The sequence below is a fragment of the Dermacentor variabilis genome, unplaced genomic scaffold (genome assembly GCF_050947875.1).
Source record: "Dermacentor variabilis isolate Ectoservices unplaced genomic scaffold, ASM5094787v1 scaffold_12, whole genome shotgun sequence".
Classification (NCBI taxonomy): domain Eukaryota; kingdom Metazoa; phylum Arthropoda; class Arachnida; order Ixodida; family Ixodidae; genus Dermacentor; species Dermacentor variabilis.
The window spans coordinates 38,037,375-38,058,502 of record NW_027460280.1 but is presented as its reverse complement, the minus strand read 5'-3'; the positions used below and the strand labels follow the sequence as shown (position 1 = coordinate 38,058,502).

General features: G+C 44.1%; 1 protein-coding gene across 10 annotated transcripts in view; it reads right to left on the bottom strand.

Moving 5' to 3' along the window:
• LOC142566261 (bromodomain-containing protein 8-like) overlaps window positions 1-19,923 on the bottom strand; it is a 139,884-nt gene extending 119,961 nt beyond the window's left edge. For 5 of the 10 annotated variants that reach the window (XM_075677110.1, XM_075677111.1, XM_075677113.1 and 2 more), the window contains exons 1-4: window positions 19,342-19,684; window positions 19,141-19,210; window positions 19,013-19,062; window positions 18,816-18,935 (exon numbers count right to left, since the gene is read on the bottom strand). In XM_075677110.1, coding sequence (XP_075533225.1) covers window positions 18,816-18,935; window positions 19,013-19,062; window positions 19,141-19,210; window positions 19,342-19,493 — 392 coding nt within the window. In that variant the 5' untranslated portion in view covers window positions 19,494-19,684. Of the gene's footprint in view, window positions 1-18,815; window positions 18,936-19,012; window positions 19,063-19,140; window positions 19,211-19,341; window positions 19,685-19,824 lie in introns of those variants that run through there. The other 5 variants (XM_075677117.1, XM_075677118.1, XM_075677120.1 and 2 more) reach the window with 3 other exon arrangements.
• Between the last annotated feature and the right edge of the window lie 1,205 nt (window positions 19,924-21,128).

Sequence of the window (21,128 nt, the reverse complement as noted above, 5' to 3'; positions counted from 1 at the left end):
CGCACAGAAGTAAAACTACACCTTGCAGAATATTTTCTACTAAATTACTTATCGTTTTTGCCCACTACTGCAAAATTACTTTATGTAACGTAAAAATGCTAATCTTTCATGACTATTACAAACAAGCTTTATTGCCATTTTCATTCAGTGTTTGCCCTATGAGAAAAAGAGACAAAATGCAGCAAATCATAACTTTTATAGAATAAAATGTAACTGTTTCACGAGGAATGATACCACATTGTGGGCTTCTCAGGTGTGTATACTAGCTTGTCGCGACTACTTCCACAGAAAGAGCCATTATCATCACCATGTCATTCTGCTCTTAGATCTTGTACTGCTTCGCATTCCATGGGAAACTGTCCCAGTGCCATAAATTTATCTTCAAAAGACGTGCCTGCCTGGCTCTTCGCCGACCGCCGTCCAGCTAGCAAGGGGACCCTATTGGCCGCAAAATCAAGTGGAGTCGCCGCATGGCAGACATTGGCCTAACCACGATGGTGTGGATGGCGCATCACATTGTCGGCTAACCGCTGCTTCTTTATATGTGCATGTATGATGCACACATCCTTTAAAGTTTCTTTCTTCCATGGATTGATCACGCTCATAAATAGTGGTATACATTTTTTTATGATGTTGAGACTCATTTGACTTTGTGCTGTAGCCTTTGCAGTACAATAAAATTGGTGACTGCATGTGTTGAGCTCACAATGTGTGATCGTCACGACCTCCGTTCGTCACAGTCATTTGAATTTTATTGCCGCATTATGATCTCAATACTTCACAAAAAATGTTTGGCAACACTTTAAATAAAGTGGTTGCTGCATTATTTGAAGACAGCACTGTCATAATTCCTCGTAACAATGTGTTAATCCTCTCACAATCTTTGTGACACCACGAAACATGAGCAAGGTGGCTTGAAATCACTCAGTAGGAGGAAATAAAATCAAATGCTCATATGATGTGGCCCAATAAATTGACTTTAGGCGTATAATTGCATGACAGTCAGCAGTTATGCGACCATCCTTAGCTGTTCCTGAGCTGCCATTTTATGATGTGGATATCCACCTACCAGAAATAATTTTGCATCACAAGTAAACTTTGGTACCTTGATTATCTGCTATAACAGAGAAGCTGAAATAGGGTATTATACCCGTGTCACACGGGCGTTTGGAAGGCCTTCCAACCGATAGTCAGTTGACTCAAAGGTCAAGTTCGAGCTGCTACACGGGTGGTTTCGAAGGCCGCCGAGTCAACAGTCTGTCGAGTCAACGGAGCACCCTACAACTCTATCGAAATCTCGATGGCCTTTGAGCAACGGAAGCGGAAACAGCGCGAACATGCCCTCTCTCGTTCACAGTGTGCTCGTGCTCACGGTTAGAAAGAACAAATCAAACCAAATGTTCTAAATATATTATATATGTGTGTTATTAATTATTCAATAAAGTGTTTTTGCCACTTGACATGTGCGAACACACAACAAAACGGCAGCCGCATCGAGCAGCGCAAACGCTGCCGCAGTTTCGCTACTCAACAACTTAAAAACTAAACATATATGTATGGCAATGTATAAACAAATTTTTTAATGTATAAACAAACATAAAAGAAATTATAGTGCTTTTAAATGGTTCTATATGTTGTTTAACTTTTCGTGACATGAAAATGAAAATAAAGATCCGCAGCGCCACACAATTTTTCGAGAAACGCCTGAACCACTCAGCGGCCTTTCAAAAGTGCCGTGTAGCAGCGCGACAACTCCTTTGAGTCGATAGAGTGGTGGCGTTTCAAAGGCCGTTGACTGGAAGGCCTTCCAAATGTGCCCGTGTGACACAGGTATTACACGAGCATCATGTGTAACATTATAGCCACTAACAAGAAGAAAGGGGGTTAATCGAGGGGCCCGTTTTTATAAGTCATCGTCATCATCATCAGCAGCAGCAGCAGCCTAGTTACGCCTACTGAAGGGCAAAGGCCTCTCCCATACTTCTCCAACTAACCTGGTCATGTACTAATTGTGGCCATGTTGTCCCTGCAAACTTCTTAATCTCATCCGGACACACAACTTTCTGCCGCCCCCTGCTATGCTTCACTTCCCTTGGAAGGACGGAAGGAAGGAAGGAAGGAAGGAAGAAAAACTTTATTTGGTCCTGCAAGTAGTGATAATTAACCACTAAGCGGGCCGCTCCCACGTCCGGACCGGAAGGCCAAGCCTCACGGCCACGTCGTGAGCCTGCTGGACATCCAGTCCGTAACCCTTAATGACCATCGGTTATCTTCCCTCCTCATTACATGTCCGGCCCATGCCCATTTCTTTTTCTTGATTTCAACTAAGATGTCATTTACCCGCGTTTGTTGTCTCACTCAATCTGCTCTTTTCTTATCCCTTAACGTTACACCCATCATTCTTCTTTCCATAGCTCGTTGCGTCGTCCTCAATTTCAGCAGAACCCTTTTCGTGAGCCTCCAGGTTTCTGCCCCATATGCGAGTACTGGTAACACACAGCTGTTATACACTTTCCTTTTGAGGGATAGTGGCAACCTGCTGTTCATGATTTGAGAATGCCTGCCAAACGCACCCCAGCCCATTCTTATTCTTCTGGTTATTTCAGTCTCATGATCCGGATCCGTGGTCACTACCTGCCCTAAGTAGATGTATTCCCTTACCACTTCCAGTGCCTCGCTACCTATCATAAACTGCTGTTCTCTTCCGAGACTGTTAAACATTACTTTAGTTTTCTGCAGATTAATTTTTAGACCCCCCCCTTCTGCTTTGCCTCTCCAGGTCAGTGAGCATGCATTTAAATTGGTCCCCTGAGTTACTAAGCAAGGCAATATCATCAGCAAATCGCAAGTTACTAAGGTATTCTCCATTAACTCTTATCCCCAATTCGTCCCAATCCAGGTCTCTGAATACCTCCTGTAAACATGCTGTGAATAGCATTGGAGAGATCGTATCTCCCTGTCTGACGCCTTTCTTTATTGGGATTTTGTTGCTTTCTTTGTGGAGGACTACGCTGTGGAGCCGCTATAGATATCTTCTAGTATTTTTACATATGGCTCATCTACACCCTGATTCTGTAATGCCTCCATGACTGCTGAGGTTTCGACTGAATCAAATGCTTTCTCGTAATCAATGAAAGCTATATATAAGGGTTGGTTATATTCTGCACATTTCTCTATCACTTGATTGATAGAGTGAATATGGTCTATCGTTGAGTAGCCTTCACGGAATCCTGCCTGGTCCTTTGGTTGACAGAAGTCTAAGGTGTTCCTGATTCTATTTGCGATTACCTTAGTAAATACTTTGTAGGCAACGGACAGTAAGCTGATCGGTCTATAATTTTTCAAGTCTTTGGCGTCCCCTTTCTTAAGGATTAGGATTATGTTAGCGTTCTTCCAAGATTCCGGTACGCTCGAGGTTATGAGGCATTGCGTATACAGGGTGGCCAGTTTCTCTAGAACAATCTGACCACCATCCTTCAACAAATCTGCTGTTACCTGATCCTCCCCAGCTGCCTTCCCCCTTTGCATAGCTCCTAAGGCTTTCTTCACTTCTTCTGGCGTTACCTGTGGGATTTCGAATTCCTCTAGGCTATTCTCTCTTCCACTATCGTCGTGGGTGCCACTGGCACTGTATAAATCTCTATAGAACTCCTCAGCCACTTGAACTATCTCATCCATATTAGTAACGATATTGCCGGCTTTGTCTCTTAATGCACACATCTGATTCTTGCCTATTCCTAGTTTCTTCTTCACTGTTTTTAGGCTTCCTCCGTTCCTGAGAGCCTGTTCAATTCTATCTATATTATACTTCCTTATGTCAGCTGTCTTACGCTTGTTGACTAACTTCGAAAGTTCTGCCAGTTCTATTCTAGCTGTAGGGTTAGAGGCTTTCATACATTGGCGTTTCTTGATCAGATCTTTCGTCTCCTGCGATACCTTACTGGTATCCTGTCTAACGGAGTTGCCACCGACTTCTATTGCACACTCCTTAATGATGCCCACAAGATTGTCGTTCATTGCTTCAACACTAAGGTCCTCTTCCTGAGTTAAAGCCAAATACCTGTTCTGTAGCTTGATCCGGAATTCCTCTATTTTCCCTCTTACCGCTAACTCATTGATCGGCTTCTTATGTACCAGTTTCTTCCGTTCCCTCCTCAAGTCTAGGCTAATTCGAGTTCTGACCATCCTATGGTCACTGCAGTGCACCTTGCTGAGCCCATCCACATCTTGTATGATGCCAGGGTTAGCGCAGAGTATAAAGTCTATTTCATTTCAGTCTCGCCATTCGGGCTCCTCCATGTCCACTTTCGGCTATCCCGCTTGCGGAAGAAGTATTCATTATCCGCATATTATTCTGTTCCGCAAACTCTGCTAATAACTCTCCCCTGCTATTCCTAAAGCCTATGTCATATTCCCCCACTGACTTGTCTCCAGCCTGTTTCTTGCCTACCCTGGCATTGAAGTCACCCATCAGTATAGTGTATTTTGTTTTGACTTTAGTCATAGCTGATTCCATGTCTTCATAGAAGCTTTCGACTTCCTGGTCATCATGACTGGATGTAGGGGCGTAGGCCTGTACAACCTTCAATTTGTACCTCTTATGAAGTTTCACAACAAGACCTGCCACTCTCTCGTTAATGCTACAGGATTCCTGTATGTTACCAGCTATATTCTTATTAATCAGGAATCCGACTCCTACTTCTCGTCTCTCCGCTAAGCCCCGGTAGCACAGCATGTGCCCGCTTTTTAGTACTGTATATGCTTCTTTTGTCCTCTCCTAACTTAACTGAGCCCTATTATATCCCATTTACTGCCCTCTAATTCCTCCAATAGCACTGCTAGACTCGCCTCACTAGATAACGCTCTAGCGTTAAACGTTGCCAAGTTCAGATTCCAATGGCGGCCTCTTCAGACCCAGGTATTCTTAGCCCCCTCTGCTGCGTCACAGGTCTGACCGCCGCCATGGTCAGTTGCTTCGCAGCTGCTGGGGACTGAGGGCCAGGGTTTGATTGTTGTATTCATATAGGAGGTTGTGGCCAAGTACTGCACCAGGGTGGCCAATCCTGCTCTGGTGAGGGAGTGCGTTACTAGTTCTGGTCATCAGGATCAGGCCACACTCCAGGCCTGTTTATGCAATTTTATCAACATGTGGATTTTTTTTCTTTTTTTTTTTTATCCGGTGGAAAATTGTGCAGCACCGGGATTCAAACCACGGTCCTCTTGCACGCGAGGCGGATACTCTACCTCTACGCCACCGCTTTGTTAATCATATATCATATCACATCAGTCATATCATAAGAAGCCAACAAACACCGACACCAAGGACAACATAGGGGAAATTACTTGTGCTTAATAAATGAAATAAAGAAACGATAAATTAATGGAAATGAAAGTGGATGAAAAAACAACTTGCCACATGTGAGGAACCATCCCACAACCTTCGCATTTCGCATGCAATGCTCTACCAATTCAGCTACCGCGGCGTCGCTTCACTATCCACTTTCTTGGGTATTTATGCTTCCTAGTGGAACCCTGGGAGTGTTAGCCAGCACCACCACTCACAAACCTTGGCGGCAGATGCGGAACATCCTTGCTGCCGCAGGCGTCACGAGAACATTAACTTTTTGGGTGCAGGCAACCGGTCAATAAACCCACACTTGCTACCTGATGCCACCTGATCAATGTTGCCAGATTTGAGACCCTCGTTAAGTAATAAACGAGAAGAAAGGGGGTTAACCGAGGGGCCTGTTTTTATTAGTCATATCACAAGTAACCGACAAACACTGACACCAAGCACAACATAGGGGAAATTACTTGTGCTTAATAAATGAAATAAAGAAACGATAAATTAATGGAAATAAAAGTGGATGAAAAAACAACTTGCCACAGATGGGGGACGATCCCACAACCTTTGTATTTCGCGTGCAATGCTCTACGAATTGAGCTACCGCGGCGCCGTTTCTCAATCCACTTTCTTGGGTGTTTATGTTTCCTAGTAGAACCCTGGAAGTGTTAGCCAGCGCTACCACTCACAGACCTTGGCAATGGATGTGGAACATCCTTTCTGCCGTAGGCGTCACGAGAACGTGATCTTTTTGCAAAGGTTGTGGGATGGTTCCTCACATCTGGCAAGTTGTTTTTTCATCCACTTTCATTTCCATTAATTTATCGTTTATTTCATTTATTAAGCACAAGTAATTTCCCCTATGTTGCCCTTAGTGTCAGCGTTTGTTGGCTTCTTATGATATTGCAGCCACTAGACACAGGACATCGTAAAACCTAGTTACCTGGTGGCTAATATAATGCATTCCTTAGCATGGTGGTGTTAATGGCTAGTCTTTTCACAAACAAAGAAAACAACATAAGATTGCCTCTTGAAATCATGAAAAATTATTTGCATCAATCTCATGCATGTAATCATTCAAAAACATCCTTGTGCTTTAATGCTACGTTTTTCCTGCTACCACAAAGAAAAAAAAAACCACGTGTGAAGCAACATGGCAATTCTACCAGTGCCCAGTCACTGCAGTGGTGTACTTTTCAACTAAACTTATAAAGAATTGAAAAAGAAGTAAAATGCAGTTATGATTGCATACAAGAGGTGAAGTAGAGTCACAAGAACTAGCTACTTCACTGTACAGGAATACAGGCATCTTTATAACCAGTGCGAGAATCGCAGTAAGTTGAGTTGCGCAACAGCAGTGCCAATAAAATATGCAGAATGCAAGCCAAGCACGAAGAAGCACTGTGAATGTACAGGAACAGAGAGTGAATATTGAGCGCCATTGACGTATAGCAGACATGTTCAGTAAGTCTTGTGTAAAAATTTGACATTGGAGAGCAATATGTTCTCACTTTACTGCAGTCAGTGCAGTTCATTACCAAAAAATCAGCACAAATTTCTCACAGTGAAGCACCGCTTTGTACATTTCAATGCGTGCCACCGGCCGCCCATCCACACTAACGTGGTGATGACACCACCACCTATAGCCAAATCTTGCAGGCAATGGAAGATCCACTACATGTGCCGACTCCTGGGAACTCTTTCACCATGACACCAAGCTTCTCCTGAAGTGCGGAGCCGAGAACAACCTTTGATGATTATCAGCTGCACAGACCTTGCTGACGAGACCTCCAGCTAGCATCATGGGAAGACTTTCAACGATGACAAAGCATCTGCTCACAACTGGACAACATCAGAACAAGGTGGACAGTGCGCTTGAAGAACTGGAACTCTCTGCCGCAGTAAGAAGCATCCTTTTCTTTTTAATTATTGACCGCATAGACATTGCATTCTTAAGTCCACAAGCTCGATGATGCAATATCTGACGAGACCCCGCACCAATTGAGAGACAAGAAATGATGGACTGCCAGATACGAAAACTCAGTCGCAACGACGACAATGGAATTACAGTAAAACTCTGTTAACTTCAAGTTGTAAAAACTGAGAAAAAGTTCCGAGATAAGCAAAGTTTCGAGACAAGCAAATTCCCGAAAATGTAAGCCCATGGCTGTGCACAGACCACAATGACCCTTTCGAAATAGGCGCCAGTAGCCGCTACATTTCTCGCAAAATATGTATACCACGGAAGCTATTCTGTAAGAGTCCACCTAGTGGGCATGTCCATTTTGCCTGCTGTGTAAGATATGATTGGGTGGGCTTGGCTGCATGTCGGATGTAGCGAGGCACCACAGCCAATCAGCACTTCAGCAGTAGATGAAATGGAAATGTACACTAGGGGGCTCTTACAGAATACCTCCCCAGGAGCGTAATTTCTGGAAGATCACTTATGGAAGATACTCTGTGACTTGGTACCCAACACGTCGGGTGTCTACAGGCAACAGCAATCCTTACACAGAGCCAAGCAACTGCTATTGCACATAGGCGCCGACATCTCCAAAGCCTAGTCAGGTGAAATATCATGAAAGTTGTTCCAATGTCAGCAATTTGCACTGCTTAGACACCGTCATCCTCTCCCAGTTCTTGCAGTACCGTGGAACCCCGGTTATATATGTCCCCTGACTTTGTGACACCTCTGGTCCATTCAACGTTTCCATCATGGAGTCTCACAAAAGTGAAACTCGAGGATACCATCCTAGAGTGTATGAAAAGCACAAAAGCATGCGTGAAGATTGAACCTATTAGCCACCGGAAGACATGTAGATCATATCAGATACGCAGTATTCATGCACGCTGTTTGAAGCATTGTTTACATGCAAGCACACAAGACTCCTCAAACGTCCGTCACTGAGTTGCCAGTTCCACGCAGGTCGTGTCATGCGAACATGGCAATTTCTATACAACCACTTAGCGGGAACGCTAGTGCACTTGTACACAACATTCATACCAGCAGCGGCAAGATCACTTTCCTCGCTCCACTTACAAAGCCAATTGAGCAGAGCATAAGCGATCTACTTGGCTTTTCAGCCAGTTTGCAACTGAGCTGATAGCACATCATTCACATCTCAGCAGGTGATGCTTATCAAATGCGAAATCGATGTAGTTCGCTGCTGTGTCTCAGCACTTGAACTCTACTGTGAAAAATATCGCAGCAGATCATGAAAGCTTTGGATAATGACTTTTTGCAAGCATTTTCGCAGAGATTTCGATATATATGGAGTATGGCGCAAAAGCATTTCGAGATAAGAGGTGGAAAATTTATGGAGTTGACACCAAGCCAGGAAAGAAATTTCAACTTAACCCATATTTCGAGATATCAGAGTTCGAGTTAACAAGCGTTTACTGTACCTTCGTAAAGCAGAGCACCCACCGTCCTGACTGTCAGACTAACGAAAGCACTACAACCCACAGTAAGTTCAGATTGCCACAGCTGGAATTCATCAAATTTGATGGGAATCGCCAATCATGGCATAAATTTTGGATCCAGTTCAAGTCTGCTATTAACGATAATGCTTGCTTGACAATAGCCGACAAGGTTAATTACCTGAGCTCACCTGCTACTGAATCAGCTGCATCGGCTATTTCTAGGCTCCAGGCCACAAAATAATGTTTGTAAGATGCCACCGAGATTCTCCAAAAATGACTTGGCTATGACAAACTGATCGTACAAGATCATCTCCAGAGAACAGTTGACCTACACACTGTGTTATCGCCATCCAACATCACAAAGAGAGTGTAGAAGTCAAGTCACTAGCAAGAAGTTCTTGCAAAGGCATGTTACATCAATGCGCTCATCTGACCTCACTATGGAAAGGAATAAAGTACTTACAACCATAGCCATCCTTGCTGCAACACAAGGTTGCTCCTTTGTACTCCTGCAACCATCAATGCCAAGATGGCGGGCACCACGACATTCGGTAATCACAGAATTCTCTTCGACTGTGGAAGCCAATGGAGCTTTATTACCGCCAGCATTTAAAAGAAGTTGAGATGCAAAGTGCCGAAAGAAAGAACTTTGACAGTCGGTGTATTTGGAGGTAAACAAATGCAGAAAATGAAGAAAGTAATAGTCCACCTACTGTGGCAACCCAGTCAATGGTTTATTGCAAACGAGGCATTCAAGGTGGACACAATATGCAGTTAACATATTCCACTCCCCAGACACAAACGTAATAAACACAATGAATTAAATGAATTTGCACACACAACCACTAATCTGAACAATGACCACATACTGCTCTTTGTCGTATCAGATTATTACAAGTATGTTGTAATCGTTAAGGTGAAGCCTGTGACAAATGAAGTGAAAGCTCTGGAAACAAAAATAGGAGAAATTGTGCAAGGGACACTTGTTTTATAAGGCAATCTGAATAACTGCAAGTGTTGTGCTGGGAGCATCCGTTGTACCTATAGTAAGCCTGAACATTTTACTTGAAAGCCTCCGAATATTCATGACAAGGGCAATGACAAGGCAGCATTGCAGCCTTCCACAGTTATAGCCCATACAGAAATGAACAATAGGACAAGAGATCACTGCAATGTGCCACCGTGGAAAGACAAGTCGGCCACCACACAGAAAATAACATTCTTTAGACAATGGAGCCAGACTGCCATGTTTGGAGGGTCAACAATTAAGACAGGTTTTACAAGCAACACGACAAGATCATTCAGAACGATATCGAAGAAGCCGATGAGACTGAATCTGGACAAGACACACAAGCGACTTCAGGTCCCGGGTATAAATTGTGCTGTCAACATGTGATCAGCCAGAGCAAACTCAACATGACCAAACTTAAGCTGCATAAAAATATTTATTTAGAACACTGCAATCCAACTAACAGGATCACTGGAATGATTAAGTCAGATCTAGAAATCCCAGCTACATAGATTAGCCAAGTAATTTTTTAAATCACATGAAACAAGCCAGTCTAATGTGCTGAGCAATGTGTTGTGGCGTAAAATAAAGAGAAAGTTGGCCCAAAGTTTCGATTGCTCAGTTAAAAAATTTGGTTTTTGCCGAGAACAAAATTCACTCCTAAACTTCCTGGATAAGTTACAACAAACCAGTTTTACAATGCTCCATATGCCGTATTTTTAATTGGACCATTACAATGTGTATTTGATGTCGCAATTAGGATCAAAATGCTATTTACTCCAACTTTGTGCCAATTTTAGCTGAACATTATTTTTTTTGTTCTCAAAATGGTTTCATAAGCTAGTACATACACCTAAAAAGTTCACATGACATTATTCCTTATGAAACAATTACTATTTCTGCAATAAAAGACAATTTATTGCATTTTTTTCTTCTTGCGTCTAATAACAAAGAAAATTGCAACAAAGCCTATTCTTCGTAATAGTCAAGAAAGACTAGCATTTTCGCATTAGACAGAATAAGTGTTGCAGTAGTAGGCAAAACAAGTTTTGTAGAGTTTATTCTGTACAACACGATTTCACTTGTGTGCACAAAGTTCAAAAGTCCTCAGACAAATCTCTCTTGAGGTAGTAATCACTATACTGAGGCGTAATACTGCAACTTTTTTTCAAAGGAGTCAGACAGGGTCAACAAAACACCTGGTACGCTTTGAGATGGAATGGCCTATTGTCTAAATGTATGGTTTCCGAAATATTCAAAAATGTGTCACAGAGAGATTACATTTGCACACTGTTTCATACAAAAGTAATAAAAAGATTTCCAACTGTTACATGACACTTCTGAAACTAAAACACACAGTAGCAACAGAAACTGGCTATTCTCCAGAAATAAACAGTATTTATTGCAGTTAGTTTGCTATTCCAATATCTAGTAAAAGCATTCAACCCTTTAATCGCTTTTTTTTTTTCTCGACTGGTACTATGCTCCTGCCATTTCTTTTTTTCACTCGCCATTTCAATATAGAACACATGCTAAATAAATGCTAGTTTTCGTCTTCGCTTTCTCGTATTTTCGTATATATGAACTATCTCAAACTCCTTGGTCAGTCACAGTCTTGACATGGCTACCCACTAGCCATAGCCACATCTTCCCTTCTGATCCTGAGACCCCACTGTTTTTTTTTTTCTCCCTCACTTGCTGTTCAGTGGACCATGTCATGCTACATAGAAACTGGTTCACCTTTATCAGTTTTTATTGCAATAGCAATTATATGGACGATCCAGGCAAATTTTTGCTGTCAGCATCACCATGATGTTCTGTACATATTTATGTATATGTATGCTATATGTTTATCTATGCTATTTACTAAAGGTAGATGCTATACCATTCAACTGCCAAGGTTGCTCGAACCAGGTCTTATAGTCTTTGCTATATTATTCCTCAGAATATATTAGAATTGCAGCACGCAAATGAAAGGAAATGAAATATTTCATTCAAGGCCTGTTTTATCTTAAAGGGCCCCTCATCAGGCCCCACAGCAAATTTTGGTTATGCGCTGAAATTTGTTACGTGTCCTCTAGGGAGCGTTCTGCCACCAGTAATAGCAGAGATAGAAATACTTCAGTGCCGCGAACCCACGATTTCAGGAGGCGACCTCCACTGCATAGCGAGACACTCACTACACTCGCCCCATCTAGCCTCCGCAAGCGAAATTCCTTCCCTGTGTTCTCCCGTACCGGACGTCGAGGATTGCGCGACACATACGTTATGGGCCCTGCCTTCATTTTTTACAGCGAAGCTGTATACCTCTACCGTCCAAGGAAATATTCGTGTCGTTGGCGTGGCAAGAAAAAAACTCCCCATACGTGGGCCAATCCCGGAGATGGTGCAATGCCGGGCCGACCTGCAACACACGTGAAGGAGGCGTTAAGCACTCCCCAACGTGGGCCGATTCCGAAGATAATGCAATACCAGCCCAACCCGCGGCGGAGGTGAAGCAGGCATTAAGCACTCTCCATAAGTGGGCCAATCCCAAAGATAGTGCAATGCCGGGCCAACCTGCACCTGTGGCAGAGGCGATGCAGGCGTTAAGCGCTCCCCATATGTGGGCCAATCCCGAAGATAGTGCAATGCCGGGCCGGCCCACGGCGGAGGTTAAGCAGGCGTTCAGCCCTCCCCATACGTGGGCCAATCCCGAAAAGTGCAATGCCGGGCCGACCCGCGGTGGAGGTGCAGTTAGCCATTAAGGGACCCACATACAAAACCTCGCTGGTCATCCTTCTTCAAAGAGTGGAAGGGCACTGAGCTATTTTTTCTCCTCACTTTTTTTTTTTTCAGCGCTGTGCATGAGCTGTTGCGATTGTCTGGTTTCGCGCAGCCCATGATTTTGCGCACTGTGCACAAGGACACATGACTAGTGGTATAATTCAGTGCTACACGAATACTGAGGCAGTGCAAGCGGATCGCAGAGCATTATCACGCGCTGTAACACAGTAGAAAATGGCATAGTTTCGGTACCTGCGCACGTGACTGCACGACCATGCAAACAAGCAGACGAAGTGGAAGTGCATCTCTCTTGCTTTGGTGCAAAGTAAAACAAAAAGCACGAGGACATTCCTTTTGTGTGTTTTATTATTTTTCTAAACTTCAATTCCTCAATTCAAGCAACAGATCACACAAATAACAGATGTTGCCTTGAATAATTCTCGAAGTCACGCGTCATCACGAGCGATGTCACACTGCGAACCAGAGTATGACATCCAGCTTGCTGTGACGTCATAGATTTTGACAGCGTCTTCTAGGCGGACCTAGGCAATTCTTTAGGTATAAAAATCGACTACATTGTGTTCCAAAACATCCAAAGATTGAGCATGGCAAGTTGGCAAGTAGCAGAAACTTTTGCTGAGCCAACACGGCCTGAAGAGGCAATAATACTTTGAAATCCATGACGTCACAGTGGCATCCCGGCGTTGGGAATTCGGCGTAAAATTCAAAAACAAACTTTGACCTTCATTTTCGCTTCTAATGATCGACCTATTATATCCAAATTGACAACAATGTTTTCAAAGAACGCTTTAACCGTCTAAGAGAATTTAGTGTCTTGCATTAGGGTCCCTTTAAAGGGCCCCTTGCCAGGTGCGGAAATTTTGAGCTGATATGCAAAGTCCATACAATGCGCGCTTCACAATCATGTCTGCTAAGAATTGCATTACTACACGCTGCAGAAAGAGCTGAAGTTTCAAACTAAATGCTGTTTGCCTTTCTTCTCGCGGGCGCCACGCTCCAAGACGGAGGGATGACGTATCTCATCAGCAAGTGCGCCTACATACATGTACAGTCGCAATCAAAAATACGCGGCCCACGGCTACGGGCGCAGGAGCGGCTGCGGGTCCACACCGCGGCGCTGCTATCTCCATCGGGCGCCTGCTTTGAGGCTGCACCGAGTGACGCCAATCTTCGCCCTCACTCTCGTGCGGCCAAGTCACGCGCTTGATTAATTTCAAGTTCGGCGTTCGGCTATTTCGCAGCTGGTGGTCAGTGCACAGGAGGGCGCTTTTATTTTGCTTCGTTTGCCGTGCTGCTGTAGTTGGCGGACAGCTGCCGGGCACGGCTGGCAGATTCGGACGGTTTCTGCAAAGTGAGCCTAGAAACGCTTTCGCCTTAAACGAGAATGGAACATTAGTCAGGACGGGCGTTGACACCAAAAAAGTGGTGAGCCTTTGCTTGCTACTCCTATGCACCAATGCCTTGCCATGGCGTCTTTCGTTGAGAGCCTGCATGCACGTGCGCCGTCCGTTCAAACGCCAAGCACGGAAGCGCGGCATAGACGGGCGCGAGGCGCACGTAAACATGAAATGTGAAACCAAATTGGACTCTGCCAGGTATACGTTACGTGCGTTTAGCCGAACGGCCGAACGCGAGCTGGCGCGGGGAGGAAGGCAAGCGCACACTGACGAACCAACTCTTTCCAACTGACCGTCAGCTGCGAAACAGCCGAACGCCGAACTTGAAATTTCTCAAGCGCGTGACTTGGCCGCACGAGCGGCACGAGTGTGAGGGCGATGACTGGCGTCACTCGGTGCACCCTCAAAGCAGGCGCCCGATGGAGATAGCAGCGCCGCTGTGTGGCCCCGCACCCGCTCCTGCGCCCGGAGCCGTGGGCCACGTATTTTTGATTGCGGCTGTACATGCTGCGATGTCGCTCACAGGGACACGAGACACTTCAAGAATTATTCAAGGCAACATCTGTTATTTGTGTAGTCTGTTGCTTCAATAGACAAATTAAAGCGTAGAGAAATAATAAAACACACAAACCGAACGTCCGCATGTTTTTGTTTTACTTCGCACTGCATCAAGAGGGATGTACTCGCATTTCGTTTGCTTGTTCCCACATCGTGCAGTCGCGGGCGCTGAGAGTGAAAATATGTCATTTTCTACCGTATTCCAGCACATGATCATGTTCTGCGATCCGCTTGTGTCTGCCTCAGTGTTCGTGTAGCCCTGACTTATACCGCTGGTCAGGTGTTGCCATGCACAACATGCAAAATCGTGCGCTGCACAAAACAAGGCAAATGCAACAGCTCACGTGCACGACTGCAAGCAGAAGTGCGCTGCACAACAAAAAAGCGAGATAAAAAAAAAGGACACGGAGCCCTTGACGTATGCATCCCGTGACTCTCCAGCTCTGGTATGGGAGATTGCAGGGAAGAAATTTCACTTGCGGAGGCTAGACGGGGAAAGTGGAGAGAGTGTCTATGTTGGTGATGACACTTGCCTCCTGAAATCATCAGTTCGCATGACTTCAGATATTTATATCTCAGCTATTAACTAATTTTAAACATTCTTGCAGTAGAACACTCCTTAGAGAGTACATAACACGTTCCAGAGTAACCAAAATTTGCTATGTAGCCTGGTGAGGGGTCCTTTAACTCTTTCGTTACTGCGAGAAAATGGTAGTTTTTTTATAGGTCTCGGAAAGAAATATCTACCACTACAAATAATATTCCAGCACACATTGCAGCATAGCATATTGTGCATAATAAAATCTGTTTGGCAACGTATGTTGCCAAACAAAAATACATATTAGGTAATACAAAAATTCTAGAAAGCGCCATTTTTGCTGCCAGTTGTAGAAAACAAAAATAACAAAACATGATATCTACAAAATATCAATATCTAAGAAAATTCAGAATATGCATTTCAAAGATATATAACCCAGGAATAGTCTCTGAAAAAATAAATGCTCAGTACACTGCCATTCTTCGGATACAAAAAAGAAGCTAAGACCCGTTCATCGCTCATGTCATGCGGTGAAGCAGTTCCTGGATTTTGTGAAGCACAGGTGCACTCTGCACTTTTCCCACAAAACATCTGGTTTTTGTTTAACTTTGTGGTCCTCGTAACACATTTTGCAGTTCCGTCTTTTTGGCATCTTCTGAGGATGGTCCGATGAGATGTCCAAGGAACGTACTTCCCCAGTTCGTCTAGAGTCATGCACATTTTCCAGGCCTGATAGCTTTCAGTGTAGCTGGGTAACTACAATATTATGCATCCAAGCATATCTGTTTGCATTTTTTCACATTGGCTTTATCACCTCTGCAGAGAAGAAGAGTAGAAAGAAATCCCACACAGTTGTAAACTGTCTTGCGCTGATCCGTAGTGCTGGACCAAGATGTGCTACGGGCGGCCTTCTTGGCGTGAACGAAAGTTTCCTTGCTGCTGATAGCAGCAACTCATAACCAAGCGAAGTATGCACCCTGAAGATAATCAGTAGAGCTCTCAAGTCGTGAAAAAAGATCAGCAGATAAGCACACACAAGGAAGGAAACCACTCCAGGCCAAAAAGAAAACTCGCCGGTGAACTGCTGCGGATGTGCCGTGCTGACTAAAAACATCGTCACAATCAGAGCTTGCATCTGCTTTACTGTCCCATCTTCAGAATCATAACTAGAGTCCTCATCTCTAAATTGAAATGCGAGTGCAGCATAGTTTCGAGCATGACGCTTTTCTCGCAACGCAGCCGCACGGGACAACGCCATGGGAGCGACTTTCGTTAATTGCGCAGTGACAGCGGCAGCACCCCTTGCCAGGATTTTACGAGGTAACCGAAACTCTTGGAAACTGGTTGCAAAAGCCGGGTCCACATGTTGGACATGCGGTGGACCTTCAGAAATACACTTTATTGGAAAAAAGCGACTCGGACTCCAAACCAAAGCTCACTAATGAACAGATGGCGTCATTTTCCGTTAATTATCACCGCTCAGCACTGTTGGACGGCAGAGCCGGCGATATAATTTAATTCACGACATGCTGGGAGTCATCTGATTACAAAATTTTGAGGCTAGTACGGCGTAATCGTGAGCAGCATGCTTTTTTCTTGAGCATCGCAGAAGATGACAGCCGCACCTCTTTTCACTAGAACATACACGCATTAGTTCGCAAAATGGTCCGTAAAAAATCATGACATCGCCACAGTGCGAAAACTTAAATTGATTCTGAAAGTGCAGTGCCTGTACTAACTACTGGATGGCCTTATATGGATAAGAAATGGTTCCGATAAGTTGAAATTGGTGACCTAAAGCATCGTTCACCAGTGATCGATCTGAATAGGCGTGGTAATGAAAGAGTTAAGGCAAAGAAAGTATGAGATTTTGACCAACTAAATTATTTTATGGTATACCAAATATCCAACTTCAATAAAATTGAGACTGATTTGCAACACAATACAATGATGCAAACATGAAGGGTTGGTAGCAATGCCACAATGGCAATATTGTACCACCATCTCATGATGTCATAGATTATGGCAACATCTGACTGAAGCTATTTAAATGTGAAATAAATGTAAATTCGATTTGACCGCTTTTAAAGGCTTTTTCTGCACAATAAAAAAGATGCAAGTACACAAAATGCATGAAATCTGCGATGTTAAAGATTAACGTACATCAGAAGCACTGTAACTTAGGTGTGCAATTTAGTTAAGTAAGAGCTTTGTCGTCATTTTCTATATCAGTAAGGCAAAACCTTTGTCTGGCAAATAAACGCTGAGAGAGCACCTGAACAATAACTTACCAGGCTAATCTGACTGACTGCCTACCTTTACAGTATCGTTTGTACGCATTTCCCTAACATAAAAAATAAGTTAACATTGAATTTTGCACAAATGCTGCTGCATCAAATGCTGCATCAACTATTGTGCAGCTGCAGAACTAATCATCTTTTTTTAAGTAACTGGTAGAGTGAATGCATAAGCACAAGATTATAAAAATTTATTTAACCACTAAAGTTCCTTCAACATGGCATGAAAAAAATACATATATATCCTCACAGCTTGGCTGCAAAGCCTTCTTTGTGATAAACAATGCAAAAATCACTAACAGAAGTACGGTCTGCACTATTCTGTAGATGGACACGGAAAAAAGAACGAAAGCTTTCTGCACAACTGCTTGTTGACCTATGGTATAAAAAAACTGTCAAATGGAAAAGGCTGACACATAAACATGCCTGTAAGGTCCTGTACATAGAGGCATGTAGTTTCTCTTTCTACCAAAAACAGCAAACGGCCAATTCAAAATCATTTACATGCAGCATGAGTACACCAGTTGCAGCTAAATGCTAAAATCACTCCTGACTACTAAACACTATCATGGACAAATAAGTACTTGGGAAAGTGTAAGGAAAAGAGAATGTCAGTTTTTATCAAATGGTACAGAAGACAAAGCCTTCCCTTGAATTTCAGTATGTACAATGTCATCAAAGAGTTAAATTATGGGGTTTTGCATGCCAAAACCACTTTCTGATTATAAGACACGCCGTAGTGGATGACTCCAGAAATTTCGACCACCTGGGGTTTCTTAACGTGCACCTAAACCTAAGTACACGGGTATTTTCGCATTTCGCCCCCATCGAAATGCGGCCTCCGTGGCCGAGATTCGATCCCGCAGCCTCCATGCTCAGCAGCCCAACACCCATAGATACTGAACAACCACGGCGCGTGGTCACCGAAGACTTCTCACCATGCCTGACCCTCAAGGAATCTCTCTACAACAGCAAATACGCAAAAAGGCACTCTACCCAAGCTAGTGCTGCAAAGACCCAACATGACAGCCTGATGAAGTTGCCAGTGAATAGACTATATCTGAAATCAAGAGTATGAGGGCAGCACACACAGGCACATGTAAGAAATAAATTCATCCATAAACTCAAAGTACAAATGATAGCGATGCGTGACAAGACACACTTAGAACAAAATCTAGTACTAGTGCACAAGAAGACAAGCATGACTTAAACAACGCGGAACAACGCACACAGAAGACGCAATTGGTTTGGTCAAAACATAAGGTTATGGGTCAAGAAATACCCTCACGGAACGTTAGCTGATCAATCACACACTTACGCAATACATCAAAACATCAGAAATATATTACTAGAGCTTACAGAAGCAAAGAAGCTACTGGTGCTGCTCTGCAAGCTTCTTCTAAAACGCATGTTCCAACTACGCGCCACGCTCGAAACTCGCTACAAGAAGGAAAGTACGTACTTATGCCGCTGCTGTTCTTCTTGAATAATCTTCTTGAGCTCTTCAATGCGCTCAAGAGTAAGTTTTCGGACTATAAGAGCACCGGGAGTGTCGATCTCGCCGCGTTCACCCCGCTTGCGCCTGCGATCGGAACGCTGCTATCATGGAGTTCAAACCCATGTGCGAAAAGGGAGAGGAGGGTGCGTCTCACAACTCACTTTGGCGACTCCACTTTCTCCAACAGGTCGGCATATTGGAGAGCACAATTCTGAAAAGGAATGACAAACGCTAACTAAACAATCGTGTATGACTCACCACCATTAAATCGCGTTGTCACCCGGCTTACCTTTTGAGAAAACCAATCGTTCGGCCGGTTACACTCGCCAAAAGGCCGTATCGCTCTGCTTACGGACACCCTGAAATTAACGCACAGTGCACTTTATTGCGCGCCAAGCACAGCACCGCATACGACGCATGGCGCTAGAGCCAGAGTTTGTGACGCTGGTGCACGTGCTAAACGACGCGCAAATGCTAGCAAGTCACTTACCAATTCTGGTCTCCGCTCCTCAACACCGATGACGCCAGGCACAGTCGTTCGCGCGTAGACCATATATCTGTAGCAGTTTGTTTAAGGCGATACTCTGAAAGAAGATCGAGCAATGCAGAGCGTCGTTCATCACCCGGCATTTCAGTCTTCATGACCACTGTGAGTACGCTCTCAACTTGACCGACACAGCACTGATATTAAGAAGGAGTTTTCAGGGGCGACAGCAGCGTAAGCTCCAAATTAATCGCTCGTAAATAGTATTATGGACGCATGTATGTACAAGAAAATGTCAAAATTTCGCGTGCGGATCAGGAGCGGCTGATACGCAACTTTACATTCAACACTGCACTCTCCAAAAAGCAACAAGAAAACTGTTTATATTTTTTTAACTTTAAGTCTAGTAGTTAACACCTTTAAAACACAATAACAATGGCAAAATTCGTATAAAAACAGTAAAAAAAGTTTGAAATAGCAATTCCCTACTTGATGACGACGCCATCTTGTATTGTTATTGAGAGTTGCGCGCTTAGTGCATTGCCCCATGTATATTCCCGGTGCCTGCCCTGTGGCGGCAAAACAAGGGGAGGGGGCGTAACGTAGAGAGCGCCACTTTCCAACACTTATTGCAGTTGTTGTGACGCGGTTAGAGTGACGTCAACTTTCTTGTAGAGTTTATGACTGCTCAGAAACTTTACCATTTATTGATTTTATCACTGGTTATCTGTGGAAGCAGAGAAGCATATGGAGAAGCGGCAGCAGAGCACCGTTAGCATCGTGCCCTGCCAGCAACTGGAACGTGGCGCCGCCTCAACAAACCACTGGCTTCCTCCCTTGGCAGCACGGAGGAATGCTTGGCAACGTCTTTGACAGGGAAAACATTCAAATGTGTCTATACATGGTCCTTAATATTTCGCTGCGCGTGTTCGAAAAAAAGTCTTGCGCTCACCGCTGCACTGTTCTTGCTCAAATTTTGCAGAACAATCACATTTTGGCGTCGACTTCGCTTAGTATAAAACTTGGCGCAGTTAATTGCCTGGATTTTAAGAAAAAATTGTAAACTTGCCTGCACTTATGGGGATGCGAGTTGCTGCCGTGATGGTTCAATCATAAACTTGTTTCGCCACCTGCCGTCAGCTGCATAAAACGGCGTTTCAGGGAGGGCACTCGCCTGTTGCCATGCCTGTTGCAGGAGCGGTCAACACGTGAGAGCCCTCCTCGAAACGGCAGGCGGCGACACAAGTTTATGATGGCGCCGTCGCGGCAGCAGCTCGCATCCACATAAGCGTAGGCAAGTTTGTAATTTTTGCTTAAAACCCAGGCAATTAACTGTGCAAAGTTTTATACTAAACGAAGTCGACTCCAAAATGCAATCGTTCTGCAAAATTTGAACAAGAACAGTGCAGCGGCGAGCGGAAAATCTTTTTTCGAACACGCGCAGCAAAATATTCAGGACCCGGTATGGTTTGTTATATGGTGGATAGTTTTTGCCATCGTGTACACAGTTTCCGAAGGAGCACTGACACCAAAATTTCGCACTCGAAATGTTTGTGCTGACGTTCACATAGCGCACTTGTGCGACTGACGTTAACTCTCCAGTTGAGAGCGTGGCGCCCCCGACAAGAGCGCACAGCGGTTGGTTTGAAATATGGAGTTTCATACAACACTCTTAATACGGTTGCACCCTTTGGGGTGTACGTTTGTCCCACAACGATAATCGTCATCTGCCTTGCTTGCGTTTCCTTTCTTCAAAACTCCGCGCTCGATACTTTGCTGTCTCGAATGCTGTG